The 19,410-nt window shown below is 41.9% G+C and overlaps 2 protein-coding genes across 5 annotated transcripts in view; one reads left to right on the top strand and one right to left on the bottom strand.

Moving 5' to 3' along the window:
- pusl1 (pseudouridine synthase like 1) overlaps window positions 1-16,216 on the bottom strand; it is a 101,882-nt gene extending 85,666 nt beyond the window's left edge. For 3 of the 4 annotated variants that reach the window (XM_048561764.1, XM_048561768.1, XM_048561765.1), the window contains exons 1-3: window positions 15,820-16,216; window positions 13,842-14,002; window positions 11,307-11,364 (exon numbers count right to left, since the gene is read on the bottom strand). In XM_048561764.1, the coding sequence (XP_048417721.1) occupies window positions 11,307-11,364; window positions 13,842-13,897 (114 nt within the window). In that variant the 5' untranslated portion in view covers window positions 13,898-14,002; window positions 15,820-16,216. Of the gene's footprint in view, window positions 1-11,306; window positions 11,388-13,841; window positions 14,003-15,819 lie in introns of all 4 variants that reach the window. The other variant, XM_048561767.1, reaches the window with a different exon arrangement.
- A 112-nt stretch (window positions 16,217-16,328) lies between these two features.
- Window positions 16,329-19,410, top strand: part of acap3a (ArfGAP with coiled-coil, ankyrin repeat and PH domains 3a) — a 309,102-nt gene continuing 306,020 nt past the window's right edge. The window contains exon 1 of the mRNA XM_048561396.2: window positions 16,329-16,570. Within this exon, the coding sequence (XP_048417353.2) occupies window positions 16,482-16,570 (89 nt within the window). The 5' untranslated portion in view covers window positions 16,329-16,481. The remainder of the gene's footprint in view (window positions 16,571-19,410) is intronic.

Below are 19,410 nucleotides of genomic sequence, written 5' to 3'. Positions count from 1 at the left end.
CTTATAAGGATTCACCAAACAAGGCATCAAGCTTTTGCTGTTTATACTCATTCCAACTGAGATAAGAATCAATAAATCACATTAACAGCACTTTGAACAGCAGGACAAGATCTGATGATATAGCTCACATAAATGTGACAACTCTATTGAAGGTTTTTCATAGCAAAAAGAGAATGTTTCCATGTTTGAGTACTACCTTTTTAAAATAACACAAGACATGTCAGATAAATTCCTGTGTGAAGGACTCTTGTCTTATTTTGTCCATTCAATAAAGCCTATTGCTTGCAGGAAGAAGGAGATCCCTGAACACACTTTGCTTAAACAAGAACGTTTCTATCAGCTGTTTGTCACTGTGTTTCTGTTCTCATGAAGGACAACTGTGATCCTCTGAACTCCATGATACAGAGAGTGCTTGAGAAGAGCCCTGGCATTTATGCTGTGTGCTCCGAAGCCCCATCGCTGCCACTAACACAAATCAGTAAGATAGCAGATTTTCAATTTTTGTAGATTGATTTCCACAACACATTGCTCGATATCTGTACCCCATGCAAATCTTCGTCAACAACCCTCTTCATCATTCCACCTCACTGACAATTTTCACTTTGGAGCTCTTCTGAAGTCTAAAGCACTAAAATGGGATAACATCAGGAATGAGATTGGGAAGTACTGGTTAAGGGCCAGACCACATGCATAAATGTTTTCTAATTACTGGCCTCCTTCAAATCTATAGTTTTATTAGAGTTCATGAAGAGGTGTATAAATTTTTCCACATACTGAGCAGAATTTTGTCAGAATATTCAAGAAGATTGGGTCATTTTACAATGAGAAAACAATGAAGGCGTAAAAATTAGCATTATACGAAGTTGTTTGAAAACATTTGAGGACCAGCCCTGCATATTCTAAACATCTTCCAGCCCACTGACAAACTGGGACTAAGTTGCATTTCCTACTTATGTAACTGTCAGAGAATTTCCTCACACAATCTCTGTTCCCAACATTTCATATTATTGGGTATAATAGGGGAAACATATTCCCATTTTTGTAATGGATTGCTAATTTCATAGGGGCTCTATCATTAATTGAACAATATGCATGCTCCACTTACTGTTGGAGGAAACCATTTCAAGCACAAAAATACATTTGTTACATTATATCGAACTGGTGTCACACGTGGTTTATTCTTCCACATTGTGCGTAGCCCCAGGATTTGACTCATGTCAGTAATGTGAATGTATATGACCACTCAGTTAGATACCTGTTATGGAGTAACTGGTTTGGGTTGATTTTTTGTACTGTTCTTGCCTCTTAGGTATTCCTGATCTTTATTGCTCTGCTATAGCTGTACAAACCTTAAGCTCAGGAAGTCCCCCCTGAAATATCTCTGCTGCCATCTCTTTCTTTTAGTCCTGAAGAATCTATACACTTCACTAAGTTTCAGTCACCTGGCCTTTATTTCCTTATTTGGCTCAGAGTCACATTTAGTTGAGAATGCTCCTCTGAAGCGTCTAACAGCCTTTTACTAAACTACAGGTGATATCATTGCAGTGTACACGGTGGAAGAAATACTTTGTAAACTACTACAGTCTGTATTGTCTTTGCTGGTTCGCAGTTCATGGAGAGGGATATAAATTAGAGAGTGAATCAATCAACATGAATTCTTGCAAACCCTTTAACAAGTGAGATCAGCATAGTAAAAACCTGAAACAACTATGGGTGCTGGAAATCAGGAACAAAAACCGACATGGCTGGAAAAGCTCAGCAGGTCTGGCAGCATCTGTACAGAGAAATCAGTTAATCTTTTGAGTCTAGCAACCCTTCCTCAGATCAGCACAGCAACTGTGCTGTTGATCAGTGTTACATGATATGGATGGCTCTTGCTGCAAGAAAGAGGAAATTAAAACAAAAGACAGAAAAGCAAGCATACTAGCAAATAAAGCAGATATTTGAGGAGTTCACAACTGCAATCTCAGAAATTCTTTGAGAAAATGCCTGCTGTAGCTGTGAGCGCAATAGTGAGAGGGTGCGATTCTCTATTGCCTTTCAACTCGAGGTTAGCTTACAACTCTGAAGGCTTGAGGCACCTTCTGAAACACTGGACAAACAATGGAACCTTCTGGTAATAGAATTGGAGAGTCACTGTCTGGACACAAATGACAAATGGTCACTTGCATCAGCGAAGAATTCTAGTATAGCAGATGCCTTGGAACTGTAACTCAGGAAGAACCTGCACTTTCCAGAACAGAAGAGAAAACAGGAACTTGGAGGACTCCTAAAGCAGGCACAGACTGAACATTCTACTCCCTCAAAAAGTTAAGTTTTGAATACTGCAGATCTCAACACTGACGTTTTCAATAACAAGAACAGCAAGTTCTGTAATCTGTCATCTGTAAACGTATCTATCTGGAAGCAGAACTTGTCAGAAGATTTCTCAGGATTTTATAAGCCAGAAATTTCCCTTTTTAAATGGGCTCCAGGCTGGGGGATAAATCTCAGCCACATATGGTGCAAATCAAGTTAAAAGAAAACCACAATAAAATACGCATTCAAATTCCACAACGATAATCTGTGGCAGGTCCAGGTCTGTCCGCCTGGTGTGCAAAACTCACACACACACACACACACACACACACCCCCACACACAGGGCAGATGGAAGAAACGCACGCAGGGTAAGGTGCAAAATTCCTGGGCTGATGATTATTCTCCACCAGCAAGGGCTGGTTCTAATAGAAATAGTTCTTAAGAGAATCTGTGATCTGAGGTTGATGTTACCACACACAGATTCTGTAAATATAACTCTATTGTTATAAGTCCACAGTAAATTCAGATAAGATTTTTTTGGCCTGTTTTCATCCCCTTGCCTTTGCAGGATATAGTTTCCAGTAATTCTCAGTCCACTGTTCAAGTCACCATCCTTCATAAGGCAGGCTTTCCCATTAAAGGAGACATTGCAGCAGTGCTCATTTAAGTCCTCATCTCATGTCCATGATGGTGCATTTCTAATAGTCTCAATGGGCAAGGAACCGATGTGGGTATGCTGACTTTATTTTCCTTCCCAAGCTGTTGAATATTAATTTCATAGTTGAAATCAGCTAGCTCAGGACAGCAGGCCATTCCACACTCTCATTGGAAGACAATTCCATCCAGAAAATCCCAGCCAGACACTATGCAGCATCCATTTGCCAAACTCCCGAGATCTGATATTTTAATGCAAAGACCACAGGAATGTTGTTGTAATGTTGTAATATTGTTTGCAATTCCCACCAGTTGTGACAAACAGAAAGACAACTCTGTTCCCAAGCCTAAAATCCCAGACTGCTACTAATGCATCTCCATTACAAAATCTGAGTTGAAAGACTTTCTCACTGCTGAGTCCAAAGCTGAATACATCTCCCCACTCCCCCAATTCCTCAGTGTAGAGGATTCATTTATTTCCTTCAGTAGAATTGCTCATGGCATAATCCAACTTGCAGATTTTAAATTGGGTTGGAAGTTGTTGCAAGGATAGAAAAATATGCCTTTGCATGTGTAAGAGGAGAGAAGGCAAATTAACATTAAATGTATTTTTGCTGGAGAGGGAGGAAAAACAGGTTAAGATTATGATTTGATGAGGTCACAGATCAATAAGCAGGATCACACCAGGTGTACTCTTCTAATTGGTTGGACCACACCTGGTGTACTGTATGCAGTTTTGATCTCCTTATCTCAGGGAAGATATTACTATCATACAGGGAGCGCACAAAGGTTCACCAGATGTGCTCCTGAGATGGCAGGACTGACCTGTGAAGGGAGATTGGGCAAACTGGGCTTGTATTCCTTGGAGTATTCGAAGAATGAGAGGTGGCCTCATTGATTCCTGAAAATTACTTAAAGGAATAGGTGCAAGGTATAGAGTACAGGATGATAGATTTCTGTTTACTAGTGGTATAAAAGGGTTGTGGGATAGTGTGAGCAAAAGGTATTGAAGTGTTTGATCAGCCATAATCCTATCAACTGATAGAACAAGTTTGTTGGGCTGAATGGCCAACTCCTATTCCTATGAGTTGCCAAGAGACTACTGAACGAACCTTGAGGTGTACAAACTAATGAGTAATTACTTCAACAAAACAAAGTGCTTTGTCAAATGGCATTGGTGTTTCTGGAATCAGGAGGTGTCTGTACTCACCAAGGTTAGATGTGGCAGTATTATCACAACAGGGTTGTGGCCACTCATGCTACAGTTTCTGTACAATGTAAACCAATTCAACCAGCACAAAATGAGAGCATGCATATGCCTCTCTCAGTAATCATTATATTTAATCCAATTATCTCAGCCATACCATAGACAGGCTACACTGCTGATAACAAAATAAAACTAACTTCAACTTTCCTGCAGCAATGCAAAGGTTGGCAGCTGCTCTATACTTGTAATTCAAACAAGGACTAGTAAAGATTCATCTAATATCGAAATGCCAAGAACATCCTGGCAGAGTCAGACAGAGCTGTGTAACTTCTGCTGTGAAGTGCTCCAACCCTGCATTCCTAGACATAGAAACTTTTAAATGGGTTACAAGCCTGAAATAGCCTCCAGGCAATCTGTTCGTTGAATCACAAAATCTTAGGCACAGGAGAAGGCCAAATGGTCTACACTGTGTTGGTTGTCTCCCTGAAATTTCCATCTAATTACTCCTACTCCCTCCCCATCACAGCTCTTTCATCAGAGCGCTGCAAATGTTTTCCTTTTCTAGTATATATCTAATTGCCCTTTGAAAGTTATCGTACAACTGAATCAGGATCCAACACCCCTTCAGACCGTGCATTCCATATCACATGAAATTTCCTCTCCTCCTCCTAGTTCCTTTGACAATTATTTTAAAATTTACGTTCACTGGCTATCATTCCATCTGCCTTGAAAACAGTTTCTCCTTAGTTATTCTAAAGAAATGTGATTTAATTTTAACAATAAGAATTCCTTGCTTTTATATTCTATTAATAGAACTAAGAATCAATTTGCCCTGATGCCTTTAAAATTCTAAGTGCTTGAATGTTTAAGCCTTGCTTCACAGTGGATGAGCCCTTGCCTTTGATTTCAAAGCTATGTCTTTGAGCCTTGTCTCGTTGCGCGTGGAAAGTACATCTATAACACAGTCAGGCAAATTGATTGGCAAGTTGAAAATCCTTCCAAAACACCCATGGCAGGTTATAAGAGTAAGAGAATCAGCCAGAAAGACTGCCACTCCTCAAACTACAGTCTGGAGCAAGAAACTGGTGAGCTGTTCCAGGAAAACTGAGCTGGGGAAACAAATGTAAACATGTGTTATGTCTGCCTCATACTACTATGTATGAGAAGAGGGGGAAGAAGATGAAAGAACTTTTGTTTAGTTTATACTGTCTATACCAAGTTTTCCTCCCAAAAAAAGCATCACATTAATTGGTTAATCATGTTAATCTCCTTTATATTTTGCTTACACTAACTTGCTGTTATAACTGGTATTTTAAACATTAAAATCTTACACGAGTGCATGTTTCTTTTCTTACTATTACACTTCTGTCAGATTTTGTCAAGATCTTTTGTCAACTTTATTCCAATATAAATTCATATCTTCTTTTTTCTGCCATTTTGCCTCAATTAAGATTTCTAAAATGCAAACTAAGGACTCACCCAAATGTAAGGAAAATCCAATTTGATAACATGACTAAACATATCCATTCAGTTTTGTTCATTCTAGTCACTAGAACAGATATACAGGTCACTCAGTGCCACCCAGCTCATCAGTGCTGAAGCCATTAAATAGGTATTGGTGGTTTAGAGATCCAAAAAAAATGCACTGCAATGGTTTTAATTTTTCAAGATTCCCTAAATTCAGGGAAGCTCCCTTATGATTGGAAAACAACAAATTTTGTTTATTTATTCTAGAAAGGGAGGGAAATTGAAAGAATGAAATAAAAGACCAGTTATAGAGTCATACAGATATACAGCACAAAAATAGATCTTTTGCTCCAGCTCGTCCATGCTGATCAGTTATCCTATATACATCTAGTCCCATTTGTCAGCATTTGGCCCATATCTCTCTAAATCCTTCCTATTTGTATATCCACGCAGATGCTTTTTAAATGTTGTACTTATATCCATCTCCTCCACCTCCTCTGGTAGCTCATTCCATACACGCACCACCACCTGGGTGAAAATGTTGCTCCTTGGATCCCTTTTAAATCTTTCCTCGCTCATCTTAAACCTATGCCCTCCAGTTTTGGATTCCCCCACCCAAGGGAAATGACCTTGCCTACTTACCATATTCATGACTTTATAAACCTCTGTAAGGTTATCCTTTAGCCTCTGATTCTCCAGGGAAAATTGCCCCTCTACAGCTCAAACCCTCCAATCCTAGCAACGTCCTCATAAATCTTTTCTGAACCCTTTCCTAGTTTCACAACATCATTCCTACTGGGGAAGACCAGAACTGTACACAGTTGGCTTAACATATACTGGGGGAAAAGTGTTATTAGCTGGTATTAAAGACGTTACTGCTTATACTTAGAATCAGGCAGCACCAACATGGTCTCGTGAAAGGGAAGTAATGTTTAAGTGTGAAGAAGTAACGTGCTGTGGAAAAAGGGGAACAAGTAGATATATTGTACCTAGATTTTCATGAGACATTTGATAAAGTGCCACATCAAATGTTATTGGAGAAAATAAGGGTCATGTGTAGCGTAACATATTGGAATGGATGGATTGAAGCACAGCACAGGCATAAATTGAACTTTTCCTGGTTGGCAAGATGTGACAAGTGTGGTCAGTGCTGGAGACTCAACATTTTTCAATTGATGCAAATGATTGGGACGTGGGGGCCAAAGGCCCTGTTTGCTAAATTTGCTGGTGACACAAAGATAGGTAGATAAACAATTTTGAAGAGGACTTAGACTACAAAAGAATAATGATACACTAAGTGAATGTGTAAAGATCTGGCAAATTGCATATTATATGGCAAAATATGAAATTGTTCATTTTTTCAGCAACAATACAAAGCATTAGCTAAATAGCATACTATTTAGATGATGAGAGATTGCAGAGCTGAGATGCAGAGGGATCCGGATATTTTAAGAGTACGAATCACAAACAACAAAAAAGTGTACAAAAATTGCATATTACAGCATACATAGCAGGAAAACCAACAGAATGTTAATGATTAGTGTGAAGGGTAGTAAATACAAAAATAGAGAGTTTATACTTTACTTACAGAAGGCACGGTGAGATCACTTCTGTAGTGCTGCGCACAGTATTAATCTACCTATTCCAGGTGGGAGGGGAATTTATTTTGGCAATTCCTTATTTAAAGGCATTCAGTGCCTGGTCAAAGGAATTAGAGGGTTCACCAAGAGCTACTCCCCGCTCTCGCTTCTGGTTCTCTTGCTGATATCACTCACCATATTCTATGAAACTTCTATTCAACAAAAACATTCATGACTGCATGTGGCAGCACTGAAAAGCTTCGATCTGATCTGTTAGTTGTGGGATTGCTTAGCTCAGTCTATCACTTGCTGCTTATATTGTTTGGTATTAGGTAGTCCTACTTGGTAGCTGCACCAGGTTGACACCTGATTTTTAGGTATGCCTGGTGCTACACCTGGCATGTCCTGCTGCACTCTCCATTGAACAAGGTTTGATGGTAATAGTTGAGTGGAGAATATACGGGACCACAAGGTTACAGATTAAGCTGGAATACAATTCTGCTGCTACTGATGGTCTACGTTGTCTCATGGATGCCCAATCCTGAGTTGCTAGATCTATTCAAAATCTTTTAGCACAGTGACAGTGCTATAAAACACGATGGAGATTATTGTCAATGTGAAGGCAGGACTTCATGTCCACAAGGACTGCACAGTGGTCACTGTTACCGATATTGTCACGGACAGATGCACCTGCAGCCAAGCAGACTGTAAGAATTGGGTTAAGTATGTTTTTCCCTGTTGTTGGTTCCCACACCATCTGACGCAGACACAATCTAGCAGCTATGTCTTTTAGGTCCCAACTAGCTTGATCAGTAGCGCTGCTGCTGAGCTGGTGATGGGCATTGAATCCCCAACCCAGAGCACATTTATGCCTTGCCACCCTCAGTCCTTCCTCCACGTGTTGTTTACCACAGCTGAGTACTGATTCACCAGCCAGCCCAAGGAGGACAGTATATGGTACAGTTTTCCTTATCCACGTTTAACCTGGTGCCATGAGATTGCATGGGGTCCAGAGTCAATGTTGAGGACTTTTAGGGCAACTCCCTCTGCTGGTGTCGTGCTAATGGGCCGAGACATATTCAGGAATGGTGATGGTGGTATCTGGGTCATGTCTCTAAAGTATGATTCCATGATTATGCCTATGTCAGGCTGTTGCTCAACTAGTCTTTGAGCTAAAACCAATTTTGCCACTTAGACCCCAGATCTTAGTAAGGAGGACTTTGCAGTATCAATGAGGCGGTTTCTGCCATCGTCTGATGCCCAGGTTGATGCCAGGTGGCCCGTTCAGTTTCATTTTGGTTTTGAGCCTTCGTAGCTATTGACACAACTGAGTCACACGTAGGTGAGGATGACAGATTTCCTTTCCAGAAGGACAATTGTGAATCTGATGGATTTTTCCAAAAATTGAGACTGGTTTCAAAGGTCATCAATAGATTCTTAATTCCTGATATTTTATATTGAATTCAAATTCCACCACCTGCTGTGACAGATTCAAACCTCGGTCCCTAGGACATGAGCTGAGTTTCTGGATTAACAGTCTATCAATAACACTACTAGGCCATCGCCTTCCCTACTAAGGCCCACTACTGGACCTTGATACAGCAGTCTCCCGAACAAAGAGGTAACGTGGAACTCTTGCCATGTCTTCAGACAGTGGGTGAGACTTCTATTTCCTTCACTTATCTCCTTCAGAGATGATAAAAGGGAGCCTGTAAATGCAGTGCAGTTGAATTACCAGAAGGTATTCACAAGGTGCTATATTAAAAATTTGTGCTCATGGTATTGAGGCTAATGTATTCGCAAAGACCAAGGAATGGTCAACACATAAAAGATGCAGAGTCTGCATGAATGTGTTCTTCAGATTGGAAGAACATAACTAGTGGAGCTAGCAGAGATGGTTACCTAAACAGAGGCTCAAAAAGGGGCAACTCAGTGATCTGGATCTTGAGCTTGAAACACAAAGTTAACATGCAGTTACAGCGACTAATTAAGGCACAAATGGAATTTTGGGCTTTATTGTTAGCAGATTGAAATTTGAAAAATAGGAAAGTCATCTTACAATTGTACAGGGCGTTGGTTAAGCTGCACCTACAGTATCGTGCACAAATTTGGTCCCCCTATTTAACCAGGCCGACTCCTGGGATAAATGAGTTGACGTATCAAGCACAGTTAAACAGGTTAATGTTTTCATTCATTAAAGTTTAGAAGAATATTGAAAAATAAAAGACATGGGGACTTGACCAGGTAGATGTTGAGAAGTTTCCAAAAGTGGAGGAATCTTGAACCGGGTACAGTTACGGAATTAGCGAACACTTATGAGAAATGGAGACGAAAAGGAATTTCTTCTCCCAAAGGGTACTGAAAGTTTTGAATTCCACCCCAGACAGTTTCAGTAGATCACTGAAAGTAATCAAAAGGGAGTCAAATAGATTTTCTGAAATATCAAGAAGTTGCTGGCTACGAGAAGCTGACATGAAAAGGAGTCGAGGCCTGGGCAATCAGCCATGATCTTATTGGATGATGGGGTTGACTTGAGAGGCTGAATAGCCTTCTATTTCTGATATCCCTATATTCTTGGCAAAGAATTCCATACTGTAACAACCCTCTGCATAGTTCTCTTAATATTATAGAACATTGAACATAGAACATACAACATTACAGCGCAGTACAGGACCTTCAACCCTCGATGTTGCGCCAACCTGTGAAACCAATCTGAAGCCCATCTAACCTACACTATTCCATTATCATCCACATGTTTATCCAATGGCCATTTAAATGCCCTTAAATTCAACAAGTCTATTACTGTTGCAAGTAGGGCATTCCATGCCCTTACTACTCTGAGTAAAGAACCTGCCCCTGACATCTGACTTATATCTATCACCCTTCAATTTAAAGCTATGCCCCCTCATGCTAGCCATCACCATCCAAGAAAAAAGGCTCTCACTGTCCACCCTACCTAATCCTCTAATCACCTTGTATGTTTCTATTAAGTCACCTCTCAACCTTCTTCTCTCTAATGAAAATAGCCTCAAATCCCTCAGCCTTTCCTCATAAGCCCTTCCCTCCATACCAGGCAACATTCTGGTAAGTCTCCTCTGCACCCTTTCCAATGCTTCCACATCCTTCCTATAATGCGGTGACCAGAACGGTACGCAATACTCCAAGTGCGGCCACACCAGACCTTTGTACAGCTGCAACATGACCTCATGGCTCCGAAACTCAATCCCTCTACCAATAAAACATAACACACCGTACGCCTTCTTAACAGCCCTATCGACCTGGGTGGCAGCTTTCGGGGATCTATGCACATGGATATGCCTAGACCTCTCTGCTCATCCACACTACCAAGAATCTTACCATTAGCCCAGTAATCTGTATTCCCGTTACTCCTTCCAAAGTGAATCATCTCACATTTTTCCGCATTAAACTCCATTTGTCACCTCTCAGCCCAGCTCTGCAGCTTATCTATGTCCGTCTGTAACCTGCAACGTCCTTCCGCACTATCCACAACTCCATCGACTTTAGTGTCATCCGCAAATTTACTAATCCATCCTTCTACACCCTCATCCAGGTCATTAATAAAAATGACAAACAGCAGTGGCCCCAAAAACAGATCCTTGCAGTACACCACTAGTAACTGAACTCCAGGATGAACACTTCCCATTAATCACCACCCTCTGTCTTCTTACAGCTAGCCAATTTCTGATCCAAAAATCGCTAAATCACCCTTAATCCCATGCCTCCATATTTTCTGCAATAGCCTACCTTGGGGAACCTTATCAAACGCTTTACTGAAATCCATATACACCACATCAACCGCTTTATCCTCCTCGCGCTTTGCTAAGCAACAACTTTAAACTGAAGACGTTTTACTATTGATACCCATTCCAGGAAGAGGTTCATTTGAAAATCTTTTGAAAAATCAAGGAAGCAGCCTAAATAGGGTTCATGTCTCGCCACAATCACATTTACGTTACAACTTTCCCTTCATATTTTGTACCTTAGATGTTCATTTTATTATTGGTGACAGGTTAATGCAAGCATCTTTAATTTAGTGTGATAAAGCTTTTTATGGTTGCGCCTTTACAGAGTCACTTACCTCCAAATAATTCTGAACCCCAAGAATTGGTTGATGTGAAGGAGACTTCATTACTCCACTGTAAAGAGTGAAATATAGTATCTGTATAAACAGAGTGTCTATATTAGAGATCACCTTACATAGTTAACTAAAGTACTAAGCAGGGATTTACAGTAAAGAAAAGAACAGGTGGAGGGAACGAGCTCCAGCTAGAGCATCCTACTCCCCCACCATCTTGACGATCTTTATAAGATGGTAGTGGAGTAGGACGCTCCAGCTGGAGCTTGTCTGCTCCACCAATTCTTTTTCTTTCTTTTCTTTTCTCTGTGTTTTCTTCTCCTCTTCTGTAGTCTCAGACTCTCGGCCTTGGACAACCGGCCCTGTCCCCTGAACTGAGGTCAATGGCCCGGAATGGGTTTGCCAGCGACCAGCATCCCAAACCAGAGTGGGGCAGAGGCCCAGTGTAGGAGCATGACATCAGCCAGTGGTCAGATCATGGGGAGGCCTGCTGCACTGGTATGTTGCGAAGACCCTTTGGAGACAGACGGTGATGTCTGTCTTTTTAACTTTGCTTCTTGATTTTCTGACCTATGGTTATACTGCAACTTTTTTTCTTCACTTCTCTACTCTGTAACTAGATAACTTAAGATGGCACTGTGAGTTGGCGACATTGTTACACTGTGGATAATCTTGTATCAGAAAGAGCTGTACCTAGGTACCTTTGTTCCTGAGATAGTGCTGTAAGTGCTGCTTATAAACTTTTCACTGTAATCATTTGAGATAATTCTAAATTAAAACAAATACATTGACAATCTGCAGCTTTCATAGTAACTTTAAAAAATCCTACCCCTTAAGACATTTAGTCAAAGGATTCTGCCAAATCATCTAATGGACCTTACGACAACAGAAATACTGGAAATAAGAATGCAACAAGTGATAACGCATACATCAAAGAAGATTTCCTTGTTTGCAAATATACTTGCATCTTGTGATAAATATTGATGCACTGATCAACACTTGGCCTAACACTGTCAAATGAAGGGCAAATTGAGAATCTTTTGACGTAAATTTCAGGCTCTCCTGAGCTGACTGACAAGTCTCTGGAATTTTACTAACTCTGATGTGCTAAATCATAGTAAACCAATTTCAAAACTATTTGCTCATGACTTCAAATGTTGTTCTGGCGTGTTTGCCCGAGTTTAATCACCGCATTTGTCAGCACAGACTGAGGTCCATATCGCCAAATGTGTTGATTTCGCTCCAATTCCAAAACTGCTGGCTAATGAAAGCATCGAAGCCCGGAGCCCCCAACACCTCATGTAATTGGCTATTTTTCCATGTGTGAGTGGAAACTAAGGCACCTGGTCCTGTCCTCAACCGAGGTCCATCAGAAACAGTGTTCAGGGGCTATCGGATAAGTCAAACGTTAGCTTTGTTTCTTTCCCTGCAGAGGTTTAGATTAGACTCCCTACAGTGTGGAACCAGGCCCTTCGGCCCAACAAGTCCACACCGTACCTGGAAGAATCCCACCCAGGCCCATCCCCCTATAACCCATTCACCCTTGAACACTACGGGCAATTTAGCATTTACCAATCCACCTAGCCTGCACATCTTTGGACTGTGGGAGGAAACCCACGCAGACACGGGGAGAATGTGCAAACTCCACACAGACAGTCGCCCGAGGCTGGAATTGAACCCGGGTCCCTGGTGCTGTGAGGCTACAGTGCTAACCACTGAGCCACCGTGCCGTCCGTACCAAACCTGCTGAGTTCCTGCAAGTGTGTGTTTTAAACTATCAGGGGTTGGAGGAGGTCTTTCCTGTGTCTAAAACTACTGGGTTCAGGAGCGCAGCTGGGGGCAGGGATCAATCGGACAGGCCTGGCACTGTGAGGCAGCAGTGTTAGCCACTGAGCTACTGTGTTGCCTATACACAGATTGCGAGCAGTTCTGGTCACCTCATTACAGGAAGGATTTGGAAGCATTGGAAAAGGCGCAGAGGAGATTTACCAGGATGTTGCCTGGTCTGGAGCGCAGGCCCTATGAAGAAAGGCTGAGGGACTTGGCTCTGTTCTCATTGGAGAGAAGGAGGCTAAGAGGGGACTTAATAGAGACATACAAGATGATCAGAGGATTAGATAGGGTGGACAGTGAGAGTCTTTTTCCGAGGATGATGACTTCAGCTTGTACAAGGGGGCATAGCTACAAATTGAGGGGTGATAGATTTAAGACAGATGTCAGAGGCAGGTTCTTTACTCAGAGAGTGGTAAGGGTGTGGAATGCCCTGCCTGTCAATGTAGTTAACTCAGCCACATGAGGGGCATTTAAACAGTCCTTGGATAAACATATGGGTAATGATGGGATAGTGTAGGGGGAGGGGCTTAGATTAGTTCACAGGTCGGCGCAACATCGAGGGCCGAAGGGCCTTTTCTGCGCTGAATTGTTGTATGTTCTATGAGACTTTTCCCAGTCTGTGTAGCCGGAGCTGCATCTACATCTGAGGAAGAAAGAATCTTCTGTCCAAAAGGTGTCAGTATGAAGGCGGGAACACGCACCCACCTGTACCGAGTGCCACAATACTGGAAAAAGATTAAATATCGCGCCTTCCCCGCCATTGGGTACACCGCCCGTTGCCGGTCCTGGGAACAATCGCCCTTTCCTCCGCGTCCCAGAGCGACACGACGTCTTCAGGCCCCCCGGCCGCTCAGCCCAATAACAGCCTGACAGAAAACAAATTCACAGACACATTACTGGTCCCACGGAAATAATGGGGCACGTCTTTAACATTTTATATTGAATATATAATTAATTCTGACGCTAGAGGTCTTGAGGGTTGATGTAGCGACGAGACAGGCCCATTTTAACGCTGCCCAGAATTGGCCACTGAATGAGAGAGGGCACATTCGGGGTCCTTCTTGAGTTTTAACGCCGCTCTGATGCCGTCATGGATTCAGAGCTAATGAGAAGCGATGTGCAGCTTTGCATATCGGTCAGAGGTTGCATTGTTGTGAGAGGCCATTCTGGCTATTGTGGGTGTCAGAAGGGACGTTCTGCTATTTTCCTGTTAACCTTGCACGTTGTTCCTTATCCTGTCTCCACCGTAATAATTCCAGATTCAAAACCCCTCGCTGTGTGTCCTTTTGGCTTAATTTGAGAATTGTTTAAAATCTGACCTCACCACAATTCGATCACCCGTGGAAACATTTACTCCCTATTTACTCTGTCCAGAACTATTCAAGATTTGTAATACTTCTGTGAAGTACCCTGCCATTCTTTTCTTTAAGAAAACAATACCAACATCTCTAATTTTTTTTTGGAATTAAAGTCCTCATCCCCAGAACCATTCTCACAAATCTTCTCTGTACCTACTAAAGTGCCTTCAATCTTCCTTACAGCGCAGCACCTAGAACTGAACACTAAGGATGAACGAGCATCTTTTCCAAATTCAACACAAATTCCTTGCGCTTGTTCTCCGTCCTCCGTCCCCCATTAATAAAGTGAGCAATGTCTTATTCATTGTTCTCACAACCTATCGTGTCACCCTCGATGACCTCCGTACATAGATACTATGCGCTGATGAACCTCCTTTGAAGGTGTACCTTTAATTTATATTGTCCCTCAACGTTCTGTATTGTACTGTATTGAACTTTATCTGCCACCTGTCTACTCATTCTACTAAATTGTCTGCAATTTTGGAGTTCTGCATTAGCCTTTTCGGAGTTCAGAAAGTTTCCGAGTTTCATATCATGTGCAAATTTTGCGATTGTGACCTGTGAACTAAGGTCAAGGTCATTACATTAGGAGGAGCGAGGGTCCCAATATTAATTCCTGGGGAACTCGTGTTAACCTTTTTTCAGGGTGAAAAACATTTATTGCTCAATGTATCTATCATTCGACCAATTTAGTATTATGTTACTACTACTTTATTTCATGAGCTCCATCTTTGCGTGCAAGACTGTTGTGTGACACTGTATCGAATATCTTCTGAATATCCATGTACACATCAATGGCACTGACCTGATCAACCCTCTTTGTTACCTTATCTAAATATACAGCAAGATAGTCAAGTATTATTTTCTTTTAACAAATCTTTCCTGACTGTGCCTAATTAACCAGAATTTGTCCATGAGACTACTAATTTTGTCTGAATTATTGTTTCTAGAATTTTCCCATCACCAAAGTTAACTCGACTGCCCTGTAGGATAACCTTAGTTGAACAAGGGTGTAACATTTGCAATTCTTCAGTGCTTTGGAACTACCCTTGAGTGTAAAGAAGACTGGAAAATGACGGTTGTGGCATCACAATTTCCACTCTCATAAAGTCCTGTCACCTGATCAACTTTAAGTGCAGACAGTCTATCCAATACCATCGCCGTATCAATAGCATTTCCTTCAATAGTCTGATTTACCTCTTCCTACACAGCATCTTCTTCCTTGGTAAAGACAGGTGCAAAATATACATTTAATATTCCAATGATGCCCCTGGCTCCGTGTAAATCCCTACTTGGTCTCTAAAGAGCCCTACTCTGAATCTTACTTGAAGATTGATGCGCCGAAACCAGATGTCGGGAGGGATGGTGGTGGAGGAGAGAGGAACTGTTGCAATGACTCCAGTCCTGTAAACAGATTGGAAATGAGGGAGCGTTTAACTTTCAGGAGATTGAATAATAAACCAGGCCATATTTTTGAATCGATGTATTTTATCCTCCTTCTCTGTAACCAGGAATGTTGTACTGAAGCAGACTAGCGTCCATCCATGCACATCTCTCAGCCATTGTAGACCATCCAATTCTTTGTCTCCGATTATTTACATCCTACACGTTTGGGTTCCCCGATGCTCTTCATTCCGCCTCTTTTACCTGATCAGGTTTTGTCTAAAAAAAAGAAAAACACACATCCACTTTGAATGACCGATCAGGGTCTCTCTCTGAGCCGCACCCCCATGCCTATATCAAAGATGGCTGCCCCCGTAGCCGTCACAGTGCTGCCGGGCGTGTCCTGGCCATCAGCTGATTGACAGCTCCCAGAGGCTGGGCGTCGGGCTCGCAGCTCCTCTTGTCCCTGAGCGCAGAGGGAGAGCAGGAGAATGGCTCGCAGGCTCCGGGATTCACGGCACAGCATTCCTACCATTTTGGACTAAGTCTGGTCACAGGCACATCCTCGCGTTTGGGTTCTCAGAGCAGGCGATGAGCAGACTAAATGAAGGGTGAATGCCAAACTAGAGAAAAAGAGATCGCCAAAATGACAGTGGATTTTGAAGAGTGTGTGAAAGATTCCCCTCGGTTCAGGTAAGGGGTATTGGACAGGGATTATGTTTCTTTCTGGATTCATTGATTCTAAGTGGATACTTGCCTTGCAGATTACAGTGTTACACTTAAATATAAAGGATGAATAAAAGTGTTCTAACCGGTATATTTGAAACGTGTGTGTCTGCGAAACCCGGTATTTAATAATTTGTGTATTTGCAAAGAGGATCATGAATAAACTATGTGAGTATTAGGCACAATGCGCGAGGTTTCTCGGTGATCGCTTTGCATTCCTGGTCAAACCAAAAGCTGAGTTTAAAGTCTCGCCGTTTCATATTTCAGTCCATTAATTGTATGCAGTTTTGGGAGCAGAGGGAAAAAGGTGCTTATGGCAGTGCAGAAGTGTTGGACAATTGTTCTGGGACAGAGTTTTCTTGCCAAAGTATGGGGACAGTGGTCATTATTGCATGGTCTGGCGAGATTAAGTCTGACGTGGGACGGGGTCCCATCAGAATAGGAATGCATGAAGAAATTTGCAATGTTTAGTTTTGAACTGTCCTCTTTCTCGTTTTGAACTGTCTTTTTGCTTGCAAAAACGCAGCGTGCAGTTTTTTTTTGCCAGAAATTGACGTGCAATGTCCTGCAATTTCAGCGGGAATGAATGTGTCCAAATGTTGAATACGAGCTAGCCCCCAACGCCCCTCCTTTTGTGAGATGGTTGATGAAGGTGTATGTCCTTCGACACCACCAGCATCAACCGGCCTGTAATAAATACATACAATGAAGTCATGGATCTGCCTTGTCACTGGACTTGTAGCATTTCTGCTGTCAGTTCAGTCAGTGTAGTAATTACAAAGAGGGGAGAGGCGCCATTTCTCGTTTTATTAAAATCCCAGCCGCACATCATTTTTTGGGGGGTTTTTCCCGGCAATTTTCCCATGTTGACTTCTTGTGATAAGATCTCTGCTCATTTTTTCAATTAATTCCCGGAGAAGTGATTTGACACTTGATGAGGAATTGCAGCAACCTCGAGATCAGGACAGGGGCTGAGAAACGGTTCTGAATTCTGTTCCTGTAAAACTGCCCGATGTAGATAATAGCTGTTTGAATAGTGAGCTCTATTGCTGTTCTCGGTCCTGTTCTGTGCATCATGATGTATTTGCTTATTGCATTTGGTTTATTATTCCTCAGTGTCAAGATTTTTTTTTAGTAATTGGAATCGTTCCTCGAACATCCATTGTGTGCAACATATAGCGGATACAGTAGCTAGCCTACCTAAGAGCTGTGAAGGGGAGGAATTGGCTTTTTGCTGGTTCTGTGGACTCGTGGCTTTTATTTGCAGACTCCCCAAACCAGTCCATATGGTACAAGTCAGGAATATGATAGAGTATTCTCCACTTGCTTGCAACTCCAGCAACACATGAGAAGCTTGACAGTGTCCAAGACAAAGCAGCCTGCTTTATTGATTTCCCACCCACCATCTTTAGAATTCACTCCCTTCATTTAACGACACCTTCCAAGCTTACCCACTGCGCCACCCAGGAGGACAGGAGCAATAGAGAAAAGGGAACACCGCCACTTACAAATTTCCTCCAATTTGCATGTCATCTTGACTTGGTATGACATATTTGTGTTTATAATTCACCATCACTGAGTCAAAGTCCTCAAACTCCCTTCCTAGCAACACTATGGATGTTCTTCCTACTCAAGAAGATGCAGTAGTTCAAAGAAAGTGGCACATCTTTCACGAACAATTTGGAATAGTCCTCAAATGCTGGCCCAGCCAGTGACACCCGCATCCCAGTAACTCTCAAATAAACACAATCATGCGCTCACAAATGAGCCCATGCATTATGCCTGGGGTATTGTCTGATTAGAAACATCACATATAATGTGAACAAATGCTGTGTAAATTGTTCCATTAATTTGAAAATAAGAACAAAATGTCTGAGTGGAAGGTGAGGTTGAAATTATGTCTGCGCGGCCTGGTTCAAATATTTCATCTGCTCTACCTGCTCCTGTCACAGACACAATAGGCCAAATGGCCTCCCTCTGCACTGGATCATTCCACAGTTCTGTAGCTGATCTGGGCTCACCATGTGCAACGTTGCAGGAGATTAACATAAGAGTTGGAAATAGAAGAATGATATCAAATTCTACTAGCAATGCTAAAGGAATGGACGTGTGAGCAAGAGACTCAGGAGGGTGGAGAGAGGTCAACAGAAAGGCCAAATGGATGCCAGTTGCACCTCAGTGTATAAAAATGTAAGTAGTAAGTAGTACATTTTGAGAAAGAAAAAGAATGTAAGTGAGGTCATAAGGCAGTAAAATTCTGAAGTTTGGAAGAATAAAGAATCTAGGGGCACCTATGGCTAGCCCTTTAAAGGTGGGAGTGCAGTCAGAAAGCAGTTGGGATTCTGGGTCCTGTACATAGTTTGGAATTTGTACAATCATTGCTTGGCTATATTTGGAAAATTGTATATATGTCTGGGTGTCTGAAGACTAGAAAGATAGAATTATAGAAAAGATGAAGTGAAGATTCTCAGCATGAAATCACATTGTGAAGTTGTAGTTACGAAGAATGGTTCAAACATTTGGGACCTTTCCACAAGAACAGAGAAAGTTAAGGTGGCCATTTTTAAATAGACCCTTTCAGTCATGTATCAGAGATAATAGGAACAGCAGATGCTGGACAATCTGAGATAACAAGTTGTGGAGCTGGATGAACACAGCAGACTAAGTTTCTTGCTCCTAAGATGCTGCTTGGCCTGCTGTGTTCATCCAGCTCCGCACCATGTTATCCCTTTCAGCCATGTGCAAGTTGGTAACAAGAAGGTGTAGACTGACGAAGTATTGCGAGGAAAACTAATTGAGGAAGTTGG

This window comes from Stegostoma tigrinum, chromosome 28, assembly GCF_030684315.1.
Source record: "Stegostoma tigrinum isolate sSteTig4 chromosome 28, sSteTig4.hap1, whole genome shotgun sequence".
Classification (NCBI taxonomy): Eukaryota; Metazoa; Chordata; class Chondrichthyes; order Orectolobiformes; family Stegostomatidae; genus Stegostoma; species Stegostoma tigrinum.
Note: the sequence above shows the minus strand (reverse complement) of the source record. Positions and strands in the feature narration are given on the sequence as shown.